The sequence below is a fragment of the Panthera leo genome, chromosome D4 (genome assembly GCF_018350215.1).
Source record: "Panthera leo isolate Ple1 chromosome D4, P.leo_Ple1_pat1.1, whole genome shotgun sequence".
Taxonomy (NCBI): domain Eukaryota; kingdom Metazoa; phylum Chordata; class Mammalia; order Carnivora; family Felidae; genus Panthera; species Panthera leo.
This window is the reverse complement of record NC_056691.1, coordinates 83,285,029-83,306,123: the sequence shown is the minus strand read 5'-3', so window position 1 is coordinate 83,306,123 and position 21,095 is coordinate 83,285,029. Positions and strand designations below refer to the sequence as shown.

Sequence of the window (21,095 nt, the reverse complement as noted above, 5' to 3'; positions counted from 1 at the left end):
ACCCAATATGTAAATCCCTCAGGACACCAGTGGGCAGGACCATGCCTCAAGGATTATTGGTGTGGACCAAGAGGCAACCACCAAAAGCTTTAAGGAGAGAGAGAGAGAGAGAGAGAGAGAGAGAGAGAGAGAGAGAGAGAGAAAGAGAAAGAGAATCAGATTTGCATTTTAGAAAGATCATTCTAATAGTAGAAATGGTTTGTGAGGAGCTGAGTAAGTGCCAGTGAAACTGGGGGCAGAGAAAAAGCAATTCAGAGGGTTTTACAGAAGTCTAGCCAAGACATATAGATAGTGGTTTTAAGTAGGGCAATGATAGTATAGATTGAAGGGGAGAGAATAGACTCAAGAGATATTTAATAGGTAAAATTGGTAGGATTTATCTAATTGAATATGAGGGAATATGAGAGAAAGACAGGAATTCAGTCATTTTGAGACATACACTGATGATATATGGAGCATTTCCTATCACATGAACTCATTATGAGTTCGTGTATGCGCTCAATTGGGGTGTGGGTGTATGCTGTATTCATTCTGTCTTTTTATTAATCCAATATTTATATTCATGTTATTCAAATCATATCTGTTTCTTGAAAGTCAATTTGATTCATTTTAGCCTATACATAGGTATTCTGTGTGTGTGTGTGTGTTAAAAAAAAATAACATGAAATTAACAAATTAAGTATGCAGTACAGTATTGTTTACTATATGCACATTTTCATCTATATATAGAGCCTTTTCATCTTATGACTGAAACTTTATACTCACTGAGCAGCAACTCCTTATTTCCCCCTCTCCCCATTCCCTGGCAACCACCATTCTACTTTTGCCTTTCTAGGAGTGTGGCTACTTTTGAGACCTCATGGAATCATGCAGTATTTGTTTTTCTGTGATTTCCTTATTTCACTTAGCGTATTGTAGCATATGACAGGATTTCTAAGGCTGAATAATATTCCATTGCAGATATATACCATATTTTGTTAATTCGTTCATCTGTCGGTGGATATTTAAGTTGTTTCCATCTCTTGGCCTTTGTGAATAATGCAGTGAACAAGGAAGTGCAAATCTCTCTTTGAGATCCTGATTTCAGTTCTTTTGGACAAATACCCAGAAGTGGGATTACTGGCTCATATGGTGGTTTTATTTTTACTTTTTTGAAAAACCTTCATACTGTCTTCCATAGTGGCCACAACCATTTTCCATTCCCACCCAGCAGTGCACAAAGGTTCCAACTTTCTGCATCTTCTCTAGTACTTCTTATTTTCTGTTTTTTTCTGTTAATGTCATTCTGGACAGGTGTGAGGTTTTAATTTGCATTTGTCTGATTGGTGACATTGAGCATCTTTTCATGTATTTGTTGGCTGTGCTGTTTATATGTCTTTGGAGAAGATTTTTTGGGTCTGTTTTTGTCTAGTCAAATCTTTTGCTGCCCCCCCCCCCTTTTTTTTTTGGAGAGAGAGAGAGTGCATGTGAACATAAGCAGGGGAGGGGCAGAGGGAGAGGGAGAGAGAGAGAGACAGAGAGAGAGAGAGAGAGAGAGAGAGAAAGAGAAAGAGAGAAAGGGAGAAAGAGAGAATATCCTAAGTAGGCTCCATGCTCAGTGCAGAGCTCAACATGACAAGAAGCCTTTTCTCTGTTTTCTTTTAAGAGTTTTACAGTTTCAGGTCTTACATTTAAGTCTAATCCATTTTAAGTTGATTTTTGTATGTAGTATAAAAGATCAGAATCTACTTTCATCCTTTTGCATATGAATATCTAGTTTCTTTATACCACTTGTTAAAGAGACTATTGTTGTGTAGCCTTGGCAGCTTTGTCAAAGATCTTTTGACTCTACATATGTGGGCTTATTTGGGGGCTCTCTGTTCTGTTCCATTGGTCTATAGTCCTGTCCTTATGCCAGTACCATGCCATACTGTTTTGGTTGCTGTAGCTTTGTAATATGTTTTGAAAACAGGAAGTGTAAAGGCCTCTAGCTTTGTTGGTTTTTGTCAGGTTGTTTCAGCAATTTGTGGTTCTTTGTGTTTCCATATGAATTTTGGGACTTTTTTTTTCTATTTCTGCAAAAAATGCCGTTGGAATTTTGATAAGGATTATACTGAATCTGTAGATCACCTTGGATCCTATGGACATTTTAACAATATTGTTTTTTAATCTGTGAACACAGGCTGTCTTTCCATTTATTTATATCTTTAATTTCTTTCAGCGGTGTACAAGTCTTTCATCCCTTTAATTATGTTTATTCCTAAATATCTTGTTCTTTTTGATACTATTGTAACTGAGATTGTTTTCTTAATTTCCTTTTCAGATTTATTGTTAGTATATAAAAATGCAACTGACTTTTGTACATTGATTTTTTTTTTTTATCCTGAAACTTTGCTGAATTCTTTTTTTTTTTTTTAAGTTTGTTTATTTTGAGAGAGAGAACAAGTGGGGAAGGGGCAGAGAGAGAGAGAGAGAGAGAGAGAGAAAGAGAGAGAGAGAGAGAATCCCAGACAGGCTCTGCACTGTCAGTACAAAGCCCAGTGCTGGGCTCGAACTTATAAACCGTGAGATCATGACCTGAGCCAAAGTCAGATACTTAACTGACTGAGCCATCCAGGTGCTCCTGCTGAATTCTTTTATTAATTCTAAGTTTTCTATGTGGAATCTTTAGAGTTTTGTATTTACAACAAGATCATGTCATCTATAAACAGAGGTAATTTGCTTCTTTCTGATTTAGATTTTTTAAAAATTTCTTTTACATGCCTAATTGCAACGGCTAGGACTTCTAATACCGTGTAAGGAGAAATGGCGAAAGTGGGCATTTTTGCTGTAATCCTGATCTTAGGAAAAAAACTCTTAGTTTTTCATTATTGAGTAATGATATTAGCTGTGGGCTTTTCATGTGTGGCCTTTATTTGTAGTCATTCTTTTTGTATTTAGATGCAGCAGAAAGTTTATCCACTGGGAATAATTCTTTTTTTTTTTTAATGTTTATTTATGTTGAGAGAGAGAGTGAGAGCATGAGCAGAGGTGGGGCAGAAAGAGAGAGAGAGAATCCAAAACAGGCTCTGTGCTGTCAGCACAGAGCCAGACATGGGGCTTGATCTTCTAAACCGTGAGATCATGACCTGAGCAGGAATCAAGAGTTGGACGCTTAACCCACTGAGACACCCAGGCACCCCGGGAAGAATTCTTAAGCATTTCCTCAATGAAGAACCTTCCTCAGTATTACCCAATGACTTTTGAGTACTCTTCTCCCACCATGCCAGGGCTTTTCAGTCGCTTATGTCTCTAGACCCTATGTTCTCTCTAGAATTGAGGTAGCTGATGCTCAGAGAAACATTCCTATTTCATCTCTCGTTACATTTGACATTTTGCTACTAGGCATATAATTTCCTCTTTTGTCTTTTACTTTTTTAGATGATCTGTTAGGAAGAGAAAGCTGTGATCTCCAAGTGCTTAATTACAAGGGATAGAATTGAGCAACTGTTGTGCACTTGCACCTCATAACTTTATCTTAGATCAACCTCCCAAGTCTGTCTGGCTCAGTTTTGCACCCTGTGAGGGAATCCTGAACTGTGAAGGAGGTGGTGTTATCTTCATTTTACAAGTGAGGGAACTAAGGCTCAGAAAACTTGAGTGACTTGCCCAACAGTGAGCACCCAGGTAGAAAATGACAGATGAGGTCTGAACCTAGACGTAAGCACTGCTGGTGTGTTCCATCCCCTTAATGCATCACTGATGGCCTAGTGTACCATGGGACCCATAGGAAGAGACAGGTACAGTACACCTTTGTCTCCCAGTCTTACTGACTGGTTGTTTTCACCTCGCTCAAGTACTTCCATGCCCTCTAAGCTCTGGTCTTCCTCTCACTGCCATCACTGAGCCTGCTTCAGTCAGGGTGTCACTAAATGTCTTACAGTTTGATGGCACCTTTTGTCTTCACATGTCTTTTTTTTTTTTTTTTTTTTTAATGTTTATTTATTTTTGAGAGAGAGAGACAGAGACAGAGCACAAGTAGGGGAGGGGCAGATAGACACAGAATCCGAAGCAGGCGCTAGGCTCTGAGCTGTCAGCACAGAGCCTGGTGTGGGGCTTGAACCCACAGACCGTGATGAGATCATGACCTGAGCTGAAGTCGGACGCTTAACTGAGTAAGCCATCCGGGCGCCCCTTCACGTGTCTTACACAATGTGTGATTTCAGTGTTCTAAAGATCCCTAAGTGAAAAGATTTGTTTTGCTACATGTGCTTGAATAAAGACTACCGTACCTCCAATTCAGTACACAATCTAAGTTATTTAAGACCAGTCACTCAACTTGTGTACCAGTTAAATGTTTCTCGTTTTCCCTCCAAGTCCTGTATGCTGGCTGGCTTCCAGTTCTAAATGCCTCCTGTATTTATGATCACAGCAGCTCAAGGTTTCCTCACAGGCTGCTGGAACAAAGAGTTATGCAGGTTTGACTCAGATTTCAGAGAAAACGTCCTCCCAGGCTTTCTATAGAAACAAAAAATAAAAATGTATCTGGCCTTTCCTCCTTACTACTCACTCTCATCCCGTGCTAAGTTTAGCCAGTTAAGCTTCAACTCTGGGTTAAACACTGTATAGAAGATGTGTTTACTCACTCCCTGTGTGGTATGATAGCTAGAGCCAGGGACTGAATACTTGGATACTTTGGCCTCTTCCTCAAACTCCTCCCCAGACGTGGGCACACAGTGTGATCTTGGGCAGGTCAGTTCACTTGTCTGAGCTAGAGTTTCTTCTTATTTATTCAGTAGGGTTGGGAATGTCTTTCTTACTAAGAAAATCCATGTGGAGTTTCATGGACAGTACTTAATAAGTGAACATTTGTTTATCCAACGTGCATTTTTTGAGCACTTTTTTCTAGGTTCTAATCATAGCCTTAGGTCTAATAGAGGGTATTCTTATGATACATTATCGTAAATGCTATAAAAATAATAATGATGATGAAGATATCATTGTCAGCCTTCCATAATTATTGCTATGTGCTAAGCCCTTTTCTAAACATGTGATAATGTATTAACTAATTTAATCCTCACAATAACCCCACGAGACAGATATTATTCTCTCCACCACATAGATAAAGGAATTTAAGTTAAAATAGGTAAATGACTTGCCAAGATTGTACAACTTTTAGAAAGTAGCAGAACCTGTGTTGGAACAAAGGTGCTCTGACTCTAGAATTCATACTCTTAACCACTATGTTATTCTGCGTATCTCAGAATCCATAGAATTGTAAGTGGACAGAAGAAGGACCTAAAATTCTGTCTAGGTAGCGATAGAGGGTTCACAAAGAAGGTAACATTTGAATTGGGTCTTAAAAGGCAAGGAGGAGTTTGTTATTGAAGAGTGGTGTTTCAGGGGTAGGGAAGAATAAACTCAAAGACAAAGAGGAATGTTGAAGAACATAGACACTTTGTGGCTTGAGAGGAGGGTAAATGGACAAGAGGAAAATTATGGTGAGCTGTGGTGCTAGGAAGCAAGCAACCGAGCTGTCCTAAGATTAGTGAGAGACTGTGGGGTATGGAGGTAGAAGAGAGGGAATCTGGGTTTCTCTCTAGAGAGTTCTAGGAATGTGAGTTTTAAATACATTCTCAGTCCTAAAGAAGGAACGGAGGTTATCCTGGGCACCCAGTCTAACATGTGTCAATTCCTTGTCAAAGATATCAGAGGAGGAGATCGAAAGGATCATGTCTGGGCAGGAATTTGAGGAAGAGGCCAATCACTGGAGCAACCATGGTGACAGCGACCACAGTTCCCCTGGGAACAGGGCCTCAGAGAGCAACCAGCCCTCACCGGGCTCTACACTGTCCTCCAGGTGAGCTTCAAGGCAAACCCAGCATCATCTAGGGATCACCCAGAGAGTACGCAGACCCACACGGAACCTCTGGGCTGTCTCAGCCATTGTACTCTTGTTCCCTCAGTCTTTGGGGCAGGGACGGACCAGGATGACACAGAACAGCATTTCACAGCCTGCTTTTTGCTGAAGACCTTGAAAATGTCAGCAGTCTCTTTGCAGACTAATAAAGTACTATAGCTGCTGTCTGTGCCCATACGTTCTTCACCTAACAAAATAACATTTTAAATGTAGCTCTTTTCTCTCATTTACTTTATCACTGAAATAAAACAAACCACATTGACAATATTGAATTAAGTTCTAATTTCTTTGCCTCAGCAAGAGTGAAGATTTTCACTTTATAAATTTTAAGAAACTGAAAAATTTTAAGCTAGTGATTTAAATTTGTTGTTATCATGGAATACCAATTTGGAGACTCTTTGTTCAAGAATGTTAAGTTAGTTGTTATGTGTAAATGTAGCCATCAACTACCAGGGAAGATTTCCTTTTTGCAGAAATCTTTCTTATAGGACAGGGATTGATAAACGTTTTCTATAAGGCCAGATAATAAATAATTTAGGCTTTGTAGGCTATACAGTCTGGGTCTCAACTACTCAACTCTGCCATTATGGTGCAAAAGCCACCAGACGCTACGTGAATGAATGAATGTGGCTGTGTACCATTAGCCTATAGTTTACCAGCCCCTGTTACAGGAAATGCATCTAGGTAAAGCTACAGGATTGTTGTTTTAGGTAACAGAGTGGTTAGATTTCTTCAGTGGTTAGTAGTTAGATTTTTCCAATGGCCAGTGATTAGATTTCTCCAGGAAAATACCAAGAATCTGCCTGCAGATTTTTATCTGCCTTTTTCTTGGTATTTTACGGTAACTTTTATTCATTCATTTGTTCCTTTTTGTTTCAGTAATTTCAGTTGTTCCTTTTTTGTTCCTTCTTTTGAATGTTTAGGGGAGTTGTTGCCACATGTCAGGTTCCTTGCTAGGTGCTGGATTTGTTTTGTGGCCTGGCAAGGCCCTTAGGCTGGCTGTGCCTTAGTTTTCCTAGTAATAAAAAAATACATACCCCCACACCTTTGTGGACCATAGTCTGTGAGTATCCATTAAAATCTCTTCAAATGTGGCACCTATACAAAGAATTTATTCAACCACTCTTTATTCAGTACCTATTTTGCCAGGTGCTGGGTGTCCAATGATAAGTCACACATACACACATCTGTACAGAGTCCCTATCTAGTAGGGGAGACATGCATGTAACCGTTAATTATGTCCCTGATGAAGACACACTGCATGGCCAAAGAACACCTTAGCCACATTGTGGCTCACTTCCTTTGAGCAGGCAGTACACCTGCCATGGTTCTGCTTGACATGAAACTTTTCTTTCCAGTAGGTCTGTGGAACTAAATGGATTCATGGCATTCAGAGAGCAGTACATGGGGATGTCTGTGCCTCCACACTATCAATACATACCGCACCTTTTTAGCTATTCCGCCCACTCGCCACTTCTGCCCCCACAAGCTCGCAGCCTGGATCCTCAGTCGTACAGTCTGATTCACCAGCTGGTCTCAGCGGAGGACCTGGAGCCATTGGGCACGCCCATGTTGATTGAAGATGGGTGAGTGCCCCATTTAGTCCTTGCGACTTCAAAATGATCTCCACCCCACACCCACCTTCATCCCTGGCTACTAATACCCTAGGCTTTGGAATGAGTCGGGGGATAATGAGTAATGACTGAAGCATCAGAGGACAAATCTGTATATATCTTTGCAGGCAGTGGTCCCTTGTTTTTCTCTTGAGCATCTTTTTTCATAGAGTTGGGACTGTTTTATCAATCCTATGGAATTGGGATTAAAAGGCTTGTTTCTGCTTGGGCCTAGCTAGGTAAGCCAGGCCCTGGGATGGGTCTGAAGTGCTTCTCTGGCTCTGAGTCAGAGATGAAATATACTTCTGGGGATAATCATACATTAAGTTCAGGCTCCGTAACAAGGCACTAACTGGTTGTGGACTATCTGCATCTCTAGCCAACGTACCCATTGGTAGCCTGGTGCCATGTGCTCTGTGTACAGACCTGAGTTGGTGGAAGGAATACTCTTTAAATCCTCTGTCACCTCTACCTGAGTAGATACTAGTTCAGCCTTCAGGGCCACCAATTGCTGCACCCATTCCTTTGGCCTGGGGCACAGGCTGTTTGCTATCAAGCTTAGATCCCTAGGATGTATCTGGAGATCTTTCAAGCTAGTCTCCAATATCAGCGGAGGAAATTCAAAGATCTTCTTATAAGAAGGACACACAAAATCTTTATAAATCTGAGTGTGGGGGTGTGGGGAAGAGTCATGCCCAGGGGCCTTGAGAGAAAGAAAACTGGGACCCTATCTCATCCAGCCCAGAGATGAGAAATGCCCTGCTCTTTCCATACAGCAGTAACTCACAAAGGCTAAGCAACTTTAGTTCCTGAACTCACCACCAGGGGGTGCAATGAGAGCAGGAAAACCTTCTGAACATGTTCTCTCTTTCAGCCATCTGTCCTCAGGCTCATTTTTGTTGTCAGCCCCTGTATTGGGTGGGTACCAGACCTGACCTAATGGAGCTCTCATTGCCAAAACTAGTGCAAGGGTCACAGAATTTTCTCTCAACACATGGAACATTTGTGGACACCAACATTAAAAGTCATACTGCCTAATAATTGCACAAATTTCCAAGCCTCCTTTCCTTTCTACAACCTTTTCTCACCAAACCCACCTCCCCAGCCCTGAGCTTGCTGCTGGCTCCAGTCCTGCCGCTTTATCATTAGACTCAATTGAATGAAGTTGGAGACCCATGATCAAGGGCAAGGAGCCCACTGCCAGAGACCCTTTCTACTCTTAGGAGTAGCCTCTACCTGTGCCCTTATCCTCTCTCTCTGGCCACCGGAAGTAATTTTCCACTGTCCCTACCCCCAGGTATGCTGTGACTCAGGCAGAGCTGTTTGCCCTGCTTTGCCGCCTAGCTGATGAGCTGCTCTTTAGGCAGATTGCTTGGATCAAGAAACTGCCTTTCTTCTGCGAGCTCTCAATCAAGGATTACACGTGCCTCCTGAGCTCTACATGGCAAGAATTAATCCTGCTGTCTTCCCTCACTGTTTATAGCAAACAGATCTTTGGGGAGCTGGCTGATGTCACTGCCAAGTATTCACCCTCTGATGAGGAACTACACAGGTAAGGGCTGTTGGCTGGGGAGGAAGTCCCAAGCAACCAAACCATTGTCATTCCTGCAAGGTGGGGATGGAGTGCTCCCCACTGACACTCCAAAGGATAGGAATTAAAGCCACACACAAGGCTGGATTTGAATCCTCACTCTACCACTGACTACCTTTGTGACCATGGTCAAATCTCTGATCCCCAGGTTCTGAATTTCTAAAATGGGATAATACCAGTACTTCCCCCAACAAGGTAGTTGTGAAAAATAAATAATATTGTGCAGCATGCCTTAGCAGAGTTCTAAGCTATTATTATTATTATTATTATTATTATTATTTTAATCACATCTGGATCATTGAGGTAAGAGAATATATCTGGGAAAAACAAAAATCTAAACTCTAAACTTTATCTGTAAGGTGAGGGGGCTGTGAGCTATAGTTTACAATTGAAGAATAAGACCTAGAAGTCACTGCAGTATCTACTGTGTGCCAGGCACCGGGCTTGGCTTTTTTTTTTTTTTTTTAAGTTTATCTATTTATCTTGAGAGAGAGAAAGAGAATGTGAGCAGGGGACGGGCAAAGAGAGAGGGAGAAAGAGAATCCCAAGCAGGCTCCACACTGCCAGTGCAGAGCTCAGTGTGGGGCTCAGTCTCACAAACTCTGAGATCATGACCTGAGCCGATACCAAGAGTTAGTCGCTTAACCAACTGAGTCACCCAGATGCCCCTGGGCTTGGTATTTTATATGATTGTCTTCTTTCTTTCTCACAGCCTCCAGCATTATAGGTGTGGTTATGCCCATTTTATAGATAAGAAAACTGAAGTTCAAAGAGACCTGCCCTTGAGTGTTGGGACCAACACTCCAGAGCCTGGATTTGAACCTGTGCCTACCTGGTGTCAAAGCTTAGGCTCTGTTACTGTATCTGAGATGCAGTGTGATGGTAACAGCATGGGACTAAGAGACTGAGCCATTCTTTTCAATGTTTTCTGGCATAATGTCTCATCCCAGCTGACCAGGATCCTAATCTCCCTGTCTAGCACAAATCTTTTACTCACTCACTTTGAAGACCTACAGCACATGGTGACAACCCAAAATCAGAACAAATGATCAGTTGATACAGCTTTTCTGGCTTATTAATTTATCCATGTGAAAAATAAAGCTTAAATCACATTGCAATAGACATTTCATTAATTCACCTTTATTGAACAGTTTAAAAAAACAAAGTCATGGGATTCCAGAGCACCAAGAAAAAGAGGAGAAAAGGTACCCCCATCAATGAAAGCTGAAGGAGATGGGGTGCTAGCCCCCACACTTCTCTACACAGGACCAAAGTACATCTTCCCCTGCCATCCAGTTACCATGGCATAAAGACAGGGGGAGTGTTGGGCTGAGAGTAAAGCTCCAAGACTCTCAAGGGCTCTTTGCAAAGCTGAGGGAGGGAGGAATCAGGGTGCCAATACCCTCCTCTGATTTTCTAATATTTCCTTTTCAGTGATGCTTACTGGTTTCAGGGTAATCTGTAAATGACAGAGCTTTGAACCCAGCTGACACTTTGACCTGTAAACAGAGCTATCTGATTTTGCACATGACCTAACCCCTTGTCTTGAGCCTCTAATTCATTGTTTCTATCAAATTCCTATCTCCTCCTTAACTCTGGGCCAACTAAGTGTTTGAATTGCAGTTAGCAATGCTAATACTGTCAGGGTTTGTAGAGCTGGCCCAGTGAGCCTGGCCTCCTTATTTGCTTGGAATCCACCAGTGCAGCCTGCGGCTGTCTACAAAGTCAGCCTATGGGCTCCAGTCTCTATAGAATGATGGGTTTTCCCAGGTCTTCTGCAGGTAGGCAAGGATCATTGGCCATGCAGAGCCCTCTGTGGCTTTGAGCTTTATAAGGCACCCCATCCCACTGTATCCAGTCCCTTGGGCCCTAAGAGCAAGGCAGGGGCCAGTAACAGCTAAATTAGTGAGGGAATATTTATTTCCTAGGAAGCCTCCTTACCAAGGAGAATGTAGAGCTGCACTGTCCAATATAGTAACTGCTAGCCTCGGGTGACTTTTTAAATTTAATTTAATTAAAATTTAATAAAATGAAAAATTCAGTCCTCATTAGCACTAGCCACATTTCCACGTGCTCACTAGCCACATGTGATTAGTGGATCATGTATTGGACAGTGCAGATACAGAACATCGCCATCATCTCAGAAAGTTCTGTTGAACAGTGCTAATTCTAGACGATGTATTGGTGCTGAGCTCTCTAGTGGATTCTGAGGATAAGAAATAGATTTGTTGTCAGGACTCACTACTCCATGCTAAAAGCATATGGAATCCTTCCATGGAAAAATAGGAGTTAAATTTCAACAAGTTAGTTCTGATTCCATGTACTAGGACCCTGTTGTGCATGTCAGGGGAGCGGTGTTGGGATCGTAGATGATGCAGACACGGTTTCTGACTCAGGTGAGAGCCCCGTGGTTTAGGGGATTGGGAGACAAATAGAAACAGATAACAGTCTATAATCCAGGGGGGTACTGGTAGAGATTGAGGGACATATGAGGGACTAGGAAGTAAGTACCTCTACTTGCATAATCAGGTAGTGCTTGCCAGGGGATAAGACATTTGAGTTGCATCTTGAAGTGGGTTTTTATATGTAGATTATAGAGAACAGGAGGAAGGCAGGAGATAAAACAGAGTCCTAGAAGTTAGAGATCTTGGATAGTTGGTTTGTGTACGGAATCAAAAGCAATCCTGTGGATTGTATAGAGAGAATGTATCTGAGAGACAGAAATGAGGGGAGAAATGACTGGAGAGAAAGGTATAAGAAGGCAGATCATGAAGGTATTCAAATGCCAATCTAAAGAATGTGGATTATCTTATGTGACTACTGTTAAGTCTTAGGATGTTTTTAAGTGGAGTAATTACATGGGCAGTTAGCATTTTAGAAAGATCCCTGAGGCTCTAAAGTCAGGATTGATTGGCATGGACAACGCTAGAGGATGGTATCTGTGTAGGAGGTTGTTCCATAATCCAGGTAAAAGAAAACAAGGCCTGGACAAGGCAGCAGTGACTATGGGAATAGAGAGGACAGCACAAAATTAAGAGATAACAAGGAGGTAAAGTCAGTGGGACTTCAGTGAGTGGAAAGTTGGGTGGGGGTGCTACCAGGCAGGTGAGTGCCAATTCTCTTAGCCAAGATAATGGAGCCTGAGAAGAACAGGCTAAGAGATGAGCCACTCTGAGTTTGATCTGGAGTCTGTTGAGCCTGAGATGCATGGGGAACTGCCCTGGAGGTCAGAGGAAAAGGAAGTGTGAAAAACCCTGGAATCAGGTACATCAGTGTAAAGCATTCCTTCCTCTGCTAGAAACCCAGGGTGTGGAGTCTGTAATTGGCCATAGCTCTTTTCTACCTTGCCTGCTCCTGCATTACTCCTACTCCCCCAAAATGCCTTTACTTTTTCACAACTCTTAAGTGCAAGTAAGTTCCTGCTGTCATGAAAGGGCTTTTCCCCGATGATACATGACCACCTCCTTTTCTCTTCTCAAATATTGAATCAAATTTATGGTACCCATTTTCCTTAATCAGGCTGTTATCAGACAGTGAGCTGGGTGAATTTGATTTAAAGCAGATTGTAGCACCAGCCAGTGACTGCTCCTGGCCCTAATCAAGACTCCTTCACTCTCAAGAGAAGATGCCTTGCACTAGATGGGCTTTAATGGGCAATTCTATCTCACAAGCACTAGCTCCATTTCTGCCAGATCTATGAAAAGTTGCCTCCCAGCTTCCCTGCTCAGATCCTAGCTGTAAGGTTCAAGAAACACAATCATTTTGCTGTTGCAACAGGAGCAATGATGATGATGCCATTAATAATGATAATAGTTAACAATTACAGACTGTTTATTGTGCCAAATTCCATCTTAAGTGCTATACAAACATTATTTGTTTAGTCCTCACCACCACCCGAAGCAACTGCACTAATATTATCCTTGTTCCACAGAGGAGGAGCATGAGGGTCAGAGAGGTGAAAACTCAAAGCTACAAACCTAGGAAGAGATGAAGTAGACATCACCACCTAGATCTGTTGTGCCCCAAAGCCCAGAATCCTTACCATTTCCCTCTGCTGAATTATTTAGCCTTCTCAAAACTTCGGCTTTCTGGAATGTGTCCTGGAGTTAGAGTCTTACTCCCATCGTGGAGTGTTTATGTGGGTGCTGAGATGGCAGTTCCTCTAAGGTTGTGGCTGATGACTGCTCCTGGGGGTAGGTGCATTTAGCTGAATGAAAAGGAGACAACTAGGCCTCTCAGCCCCCTTAATGGGACATAACTTACATAGTGTCAGTTTCAATTGCTGACTGAATGGTCCAGTGGTTTGGGGGATCCTGGCAGGAATGTTTTCTTTGTCCTAGCATGCCTATGTAATGGGAACCTCGAAGAAGAATGGGTGTGTTTGTCCAACTTTCTGGCTTTAAATGCTGATAATGTGCAGACAGGGAATACAGGGGCGTTAGAACTGTGGAGTGGGCAGATGTGGAGGAGGCACGGCTGGAGGAGAAAGCAGGCCCATGGAACAGAGAACAATTTGTTTATCAAGGGGTGGGATGCGGGGTGTGGAGGAAAGCTTTGCAGTCAGGCTGTGGAGACTGAGTGGGGGCTACTGGGCTGGCTGCCAGCCCCCCACCACTGTCAGGGGTCCATGATAGTTGCCTGTCCTAGGAAATTTGGAAAAGAGAGTATGTGCTGTCCCCAGTAGAGCGGGCAGATTTGGGACATGTGCTCATGCCAGGCACTTGGGAGCTCCTTTGTATCCCTTGCAGTAAGTTCACCACCGCAGGCTGGGGGTCCGGCTGATAACCACACACCTGCAGGTTCTGCAGTGCCAGAGGGAGCACTTGGGGCAAGCGGTTGCTGATTAAGGGAGAGAACATTATCTTTGTTTGCTACACTGCTCCGCCACAGACAGATGCTGGCATTGCCGCTCTGCTTGTGTCCTCCTTTTTGACCTACTGCTTTTCATCCCCACACCACCCCTCCAGGCAGATCCTAGAGGGAATTTGCAGGAAAGACCTTTTTCCTCTCAAGAACAGAAGTAGCCAGCAGAGTACTGTGATGAGGCAGTGATGTGATCTTCACTCTCAGGCCCACTGCCTCCTGCACGTCTCAGCAGCATCGAGGCACTGCAGCATACCCTGCACGTAGCTGAGTTGAGCCCTGGGCTGAGTTGCTGTGGGGACCTGACAGTCAGGGAGTGGACAATGGAGTGCTGAGAAAGCAACAGGCTTGGAATCAGAAAATTTAGGTTTAAACTTTGGCCCCACCCACCACCACTTATCTACCATGTAACTTTTGTGGAAGGCAAGATGCTCTTCTTTTGCTTCCTTATCCCTAACGTGGAGGTGATATCTCATGGTTGTCAGGGGGGTAAAATATAAGAATGCACTAGGGGCACAGTAAATAACCTCTCTGAGCTTTGTTTTCACATGTGAACAGAGAATTGTAATACCAATTTGGTGGATGTATTGGGAGTATCCCATGAAATAATGTGTGTCGAATATTTAACAAAGTACCTGGCAAGTAGCAAATGCTCACCAAAGGGTAGAATGGTAGGTAAGGTTAGTATAGGAGCTGTTCAGTATAAATTTGTCTATCAGCCAGTTTGGGAAAGCATTAATAAAGTTATAAAAACTGTTGGGCCAGGCACAGAGAGAAATGGAGTCAGCCGTCATTGTTGAGATCAGCTGATGGAAGAAACGAAACCCCAGCTCAGACTGAGGGGGAGCCAGACTTTGGGGCAAAAGGGTCAGGGCTCTAGATTGCAGGTAGCTGCTGCTGTAGCTCCCCCTGGTGCTTGAGAAGGGCAGATGCCTCTGGCTCCAACCAGGGCCAGGCTTTCCCCAGGGAAGAAAAAACGTGCTGCTTGCCCAGGAGGCCAAGCCCTTGCAAGGCCTTCAGAGTCAACGCAGAAGGTAGTAGAGCCCAGACAGCAGTAGTACATCCCCAGGTGTTGAGGGGGGCAGACAGCGCCTTCTTGCCTGGCATAGGGCTGCAGTACTCAGATCTGAACATGCCACCAGGGAGCAGTCCCAGGGCTGAGCATCTTCTCTCCATGACTGAGCTGCATCTAAGGCCTGTCTGGAACTCTCCTTAGTCCACTCCTGGAAGGGCAGAGGCTGAGCGTGACCCCGACCCCAGCTTTTATAAACACTTGCTTCCCCATTAAGCCTTTTTGCCTTCTTGGTTTGGTGGTGTCCCCACCTCTGGTATGAGGTGTTCCCCACTAGGACCCAGAGGATTAGTCCTCTAACCTTGGCTTCCTTTTTCTAAAACTTGGTCTTCCCCCAAGGAGCTTTCTCCTGATCCAAAGAAAGGATCATGGTCCGCATTGAGTCTTACCTGCTATGTAGATGTTGGAAAAACCAAGGCCTTGGGAAGTTAGCGCAGGTTCCAGGTTCTAGCTCTGCCACCAACTGTATGCTTGTGGACCAGTCTCCTCCATTCTTTGAACTTCAGTTTCTCGTCTGTACAGTGGTAATAATGATAGTCTCACCTAGCCCATAGGGCTGAGAAGATTAAATGAGAAAGTACACATAAAGTGCCCAGCACAGGGACACCTGGGTGGCTCAGATGGTTGAGCATCCAACTTCGGTTTGTGGGTTTGAGCCTCGCATCAGGCTCTCTGCTGTCAGCACAGAGCCTGCTTCAGATCCTCTGTCTCCCCCTCTCTCTGCCCCTCCCCCACTCACATGCTCTCTCTCAAAAATAAATAAATGTGTTTTTTTAAAGTGCCCAGCACAGAGACTGGTATGACATGGAGGCTCAGTTAATGTTTCTGTCCCTCCCTAGCTGAAGTCAGGGATGCCAAACATTTTTTTTCACTGTGTGTAACCTCAGCCCTGCTAGAAACAGTGAACCTAGAAAATATAACCGTCAGCTTTTTCTTCATCGTGGCAGAAGCTCACATAGAGTCACCATGGCAGCTGCCGTTGACACTGCAGACTGCATTTCAACAATAGCAGTACCTTGATAATGTCCTATTTCTCCACATTTACGTTTCACAGACTGCCTTTGGCCCTTGTTACCCTAAGCAGACAAGTGTTACTATTTTACAAAAGAGGACCTCAAAGGTTAGAGGGGTCAAATGATTTTCCCAAAGTCTTACAGCTTTTATATGTTGGAGCTGGATTTGAACTTAGATTTGATTGACCCCACCTGACCTTGGGAACAGCAGCTTATATGAGCTCTCTTGGCTGCTAGACAAACCATGGAGCTACCTGTCCTTCACAAATGGTTCTGGATTCCATTTCCCCCAAGTTCGGGCTCTTTTCAATCCTAGATTCCTTAAGGAGCTATAGGAGACCTCTGGCTTCCCTTCCTTGACCTCCACTGTCTGTTTCCCAGATTTAGTGATGAAGGGATGGAGGTGATCGAGCGGCTCATCTACCTATATCACAAGTTCCATCAGCTAAAGGTCAGCAATGAAGAGTACGCTTGCATGAAAGCAATTAACTTCTTAAATCAAGGTAAGTAGCTGGGGATGAGGAAAGGGGACTTTGTTGTTGTTGTTGGCCAGAGAGCATTTGCCCTCGTTTCACACACCACCTCCCACCCCTTTACCCTCAGGACTGTCACACAGAATCTGTCACACGATGTGGGTACCCATCTTAGATAAAGGCCTGTGCTCTCCTCATCCTGCCCCTCTATAGTGCAGAGCATGCTTTGGATTTTTTCTTCAAACCTAAATGCCACAGTCTCTATAACTCATAGAGGAAGGAAAAGGATTCGCTTTGTTTAGTCAGTTTTAATGCATTTAAACACAGACACCAAGGACAGTACATGCGTCATTTAAAATTTGTACCAAGTTTACCAGCAACTGAAGAAGACCAGGGTGACTGATGAAACTATTGGAGATAAGACCTCTGTGACAGTCTGGCAGTGCTTCTGACGGCCCCTTCAGGGCAGAATGGTGGTGCACAAGAACTCACACAATGCATATCAAGCATGGCTTTTGTTTAGAGGAGGGCCGAATGTGGTTTATGTGGGGGATTACCTGCAAAGTGGCACTTGGTAGCTGCTAGTGACCGGAGTGTGGAGGAGAATTTGTATTCTCTTTTTTCCAAAGTAGTGTATGAGTGCTGTACTCTCACAGTGCAACGGGGCGCTTTTGCTGCCTTGTAACATTGAAAGTACTCTCTTCCTGTGTTCAGTTTCCTAGTCGAGACTTCCAATACCCTCCTCTTTGCCTACTCCTCCTGCTGCTTCTCCACTATTCATTCATTTGTCTTCTCCACTCATTTATCTGCTGTTCTGTGTGCCTTCCCTAGACCAGGCACTGTGTTGAGCATTAAAGACATTAAATAAAAATAGACCCCAGGTCTCTGGCCTCAAGAAATACACACTTTAAAATGGCACTTGACACATTACTTGAGCCTCAGATGGGAGGGAGATCAGCAGCAACTTCTTGGAGGAGAAATCTGAGTGGGGCCTCAAAGGCTGGGTAAGATATATATAGAGAGAGAATATTTATGTTCTCTTATTTATGTATATATAAACGTGTGTGTGTGTGTGTAAACTATATATTCTATAGATAAAAGGGATAGTTGTGTGTGTGTGTATACATACATGTCCATATTATATACACATATACATTTTTATATAAAGAGAGAAATCTATATAGAAAAAAGCTGGAGTGACAGCCCAGGTAGAATAGTGTGAGCAGAAGCACATAGGAGACCATGTGTGAGTATATGCCTAGCATAAACGTGTAGGCTCCGCAAGCTTTCTGATCGGCCTCCAGCAAAGGGCCAGTTTAAAGATACTCTGAAAGATACATTATGAAAGGTAGATTATTCAGCCAGTTGTTGAACATCCACTGGTGCCTGTTTTGTGTCAAGCACTGTGCTGGGAGCTATGTAGGAGCTGAGGAAGATAGAGCCTAGCACTCAAGTGTTTCAGTCTAGTGATTCTCCTTTATAATTTTTTGCCTGTATCTGATTTCTCTTCCCTTGTCCAGAGTTTTGTTCCTCCATGTCAGAAAGAGAAAAGGTCTCCTGTTGTGACAATGTTTAATAACTTTTAATTGAAAGATGCACATATTGAAGGAGCTGGTGTTCTTTCCCCAATAGAAAACCCCTCCATTTCCTGTGTGTGTGTGTGTTTTTTTTTTTTAACAGATATCAGGGGTCTGACCAGTGCCTCACAGCTGGAACAACTGAACAAGCGATATTGGTACATTTGCCAGGATTTCACTGAATATAAATACACACATCAGCCGAACCGCTTTCCTGACCTCATGATGTGTTTACCTGAGATTCGCTATATTGCAGGTAACGTTCTTAGTGCTGGGCTTCCAAACCTTCCTTGGCTTGTGAAGGGAATGAGACAGGCAGTGTTTTCAAAATGCTTATTCCAGGCCCATCACCAACTGCATAAAAGAGCTTCTACCATTGCCCTCAGAAAAGTTACATTATAATGAGAATTTTGTGTTTTCTTTGTAGGGAAAGAGAGTCTGACATTTCCTTTGTGCCTATGATGTGCAGGGTGCTTTGTGGCCTTTTGTTACTTAATCTCAGAACAAACTGCAAGGCTAGTGATTGGTGATATTATGGTCATTCAGTGGATGGCGAAACAGGCTCAGGGTTTCTCAAATTCTGAGTTATATACTTTAAAAGGGTGGATTTTATGGTATTTGAATTAATTATATCTCAATTTTCTTTTTTTTAATTTTTTTTTTTTTTTAACGTTTATTTATTTTTGGGAGAGAGAGAAACAGAGCATGAACAGGGGAGGGGCAGAGAGAGAGGGAGACACAGAATCTGAAACAGGCTCCAGGCTCTGAGCCATCAGCCCAGAGCCCGACGCGGGGCTCGAACTCACAGACTGCGAGATCGTGACCTGAGCTGTAGTCGGACGCTTAACCGACTGAGCCACCCAGGCGCCCCTCAATTTTTTTAATTAACTTCATTTTGGAAAATTTCTTACAGATTTTCTGGGATCATTCATTTAAAGTGATACCTTTAAAATAATTCTCAAAAATTATACCTTTGCAAAGGAATTCTTGTTGTTATGGTTGCTTTAGTTCATTTGGTAAAGATTCTTGTGTAGAGTAGCCAGTATACACTGAGGGAAAACACAGAAATGTGACCTCTAGACTAAGATTGTTCCTGTCAGATTCAGCAGTGCAATTTTGAAGGAAAAATTTTTCAATCTGATAAAGGAATTTTTGTTTCTACTTTTTGGACCTAGATAGTCTAGCAGATCTGAAATGGACCTAAAATTTTGGAATTTTAGGGGTGCTTTGGTAGTTTATATCTCAGCATTTCCAAATCTTTGTCTTACTGAACAAGATATTAATTCAGATGCTCTCTGAAATAAAGAGAGGGCAGTAATTAATACTGAGATGGAGTCTCAACTCTGGCAGCATTTTGAATCACCTGCGAAGCTTTTAAAAAATATCTGTGCTTGGATTGTACCCCAGAAATCCTGATTTAATTGATATGGCATGGGACCTGGGCATGACTCTAAGATACGGTCAGGGAGAAGAACGACGGCCTCAGATATCTACAAAGTATGTTAGCACACTGAATGCTCTGTGAAGTCCTCCAATAAAGAAACCTGTATACCTTTATGAACCCTGAATTTCTCAAATTTACTTGCCCCTGTGATTACTCCCCTCCTTTTCTTTCCAGTACTTTTACTCACCCATTATACTATTCGAAAGAACAGTGCTTTTTGGAATGCTAGTTAGAGAATCTAACAGGAAAAAAAAAAAAAAAAAAAAACAGAATATGTTTCTTATGGTATTTTAGCTCTAAGAGAACATCTAGGAATACCTTTCAGTTTCAGATTCTTCATCTATAAAATAGGGATAAAAAGTTCCAGCTGTCACATGGAAATATTGTGAGCATTAGATAAGGCATTTAAACACCTAGTGCAGAGCAAGTAAATGGTAGCAATGATTATAGCTTGCACCATTACTAGACTCTCTAGGGCACCAGAATGGGTCTGGGTATCAGGATGTTAATACAGTTTGTCTGATACTCCTGGCACTTTTCTTGCTCCAATCACTCAAAAGGGCAATAAACATTCTCTCAGGGTGCCTGGGTAGTTCAGTCAGTTAAGCATCCGACTCTTGGTTTTGGCTCAGGTCATGATCTCACAGTTTGTGAGTTCGAGCCCCACATCAGGCCCTGTGCTGATGGCAAGGAGCCTGCTTGGGATTCTCTCTCCCTCCCTCTCTGCCCCTCCCCTGCTTGCTCGCTCTCTCTCTCTGTCTCTCTCTGTCTGTCTGTCTCAAAATAAATAAACTTTAAAAAAAAAAAAAAAAAAAGGCAACATTCTCCCTTTACCAGCCTGAGAGGAAGGAGGCAGCTACACTTTCCCAGTGCAGCCACTTGCTAACTCTTCTTTTCCCACCTTGTTACCAGGAAAGATGGTGAATGTACCCCTGGAGCAGCTGCCTCTCCTCTTTAAGGTGGTACTGCATTCCTGCAAGACAAGTGTGGGCAAGGAATGACCTGTTCCCAGCGCCCCTCCTCAGGCCAACTGCAACGCCTTGGGTGGGCAGGACAGGCTCCAGAAGAAAGAGCCAGAGAGACCAAGGTGGAGGCTGTGGAGCAGTGTTTCCAGTCGCCTCCATAGCAAGAAGAGTTTTTGTTTGTTTGTCTGTTTTTTTAACCTCATTTTTCTATATATTTATTTCACGACAGAGTTGAATGTATGGCCTTCAACATGATGCACATGCTTTTGTGTAAATGCAGCCGATGCATTTCCTTGCAGTTTACAGAATGTGAAGATGTTTAATGTTATAGTGTTGTCATTGTTTAGAGATAGTTCTTTTGTATTTTGAGGGAGAGGGTGGGATGGGGCTGAGATGAATATTTCCATAATGTTGACAAAGACGACTACCTCAGTGGGAAGGGAGGGATGTGACCATCCCTACTTTTTCCACATGTTCTCAGCAGACTCCTACATTAGTCTGTCAGAGAGCGAACTGCCTTTTTCTAGCTACCGAATTGCCAGGTAAAAGTAAAAGAGCACATCATAAAGGGGCAAAGTGACGTTGGGAGGTTTATCAAGCAAAGTG

The 21,095-nt window shown here is 43.0% G+C and overlaps 1 protein-coding gene across 6 annotated transcripts in view; it reads left to right on the top strand.

Annotated features, from left to right (window-relative positions):
• Positions 1 to 20,812, top strand: part of NR6A1 (nuclear receptor subfamily 6 group A member 1) — a 225,550-nt gene extending 204,738 nt beyond the window's left edge. For 4 of the 6 annotated variants that reach the window (XM_042911846.1, XM_042911847.1, XM_042911844.1 and 1 more), the window contains 6 exons: positions 5,664 to 5,818; positions 7,237 to 7,464; positions 8,789 to 9,043; positions 16,412 to 16,533; positions 18,184 to 18,336; positions 20,437 to 20,812. In XM_042911846.1, coding sequence (XP_042767780.1) covers positions 5,664 to 5,818; positions 7,237 to 7,464; positions 8,789 to 9,043; positions 16,412 to 16,533; positions 18,184 to 18,336; positions 20,437 to 20,525 — 1,002 coding nt within the window. In that variant the 3' untranslated portion in view covers positions 20,526 to 20,812. The remainder of the gene's footprint in view (positions 1 to 5,663; positions 5,819 to 7,236; positions 7,465 to 8,788; positions 9,044 to 16,411; positions 16,534 to 18,183; positions 18,337 to 20,436) is intronic. The other 2 variants (XM_042911848.1, XM_042911845.1) reach the window with 1 other exon arrangement.
• Positions 20,813 to 21,095: the final 283 nt, after the last annotated feature.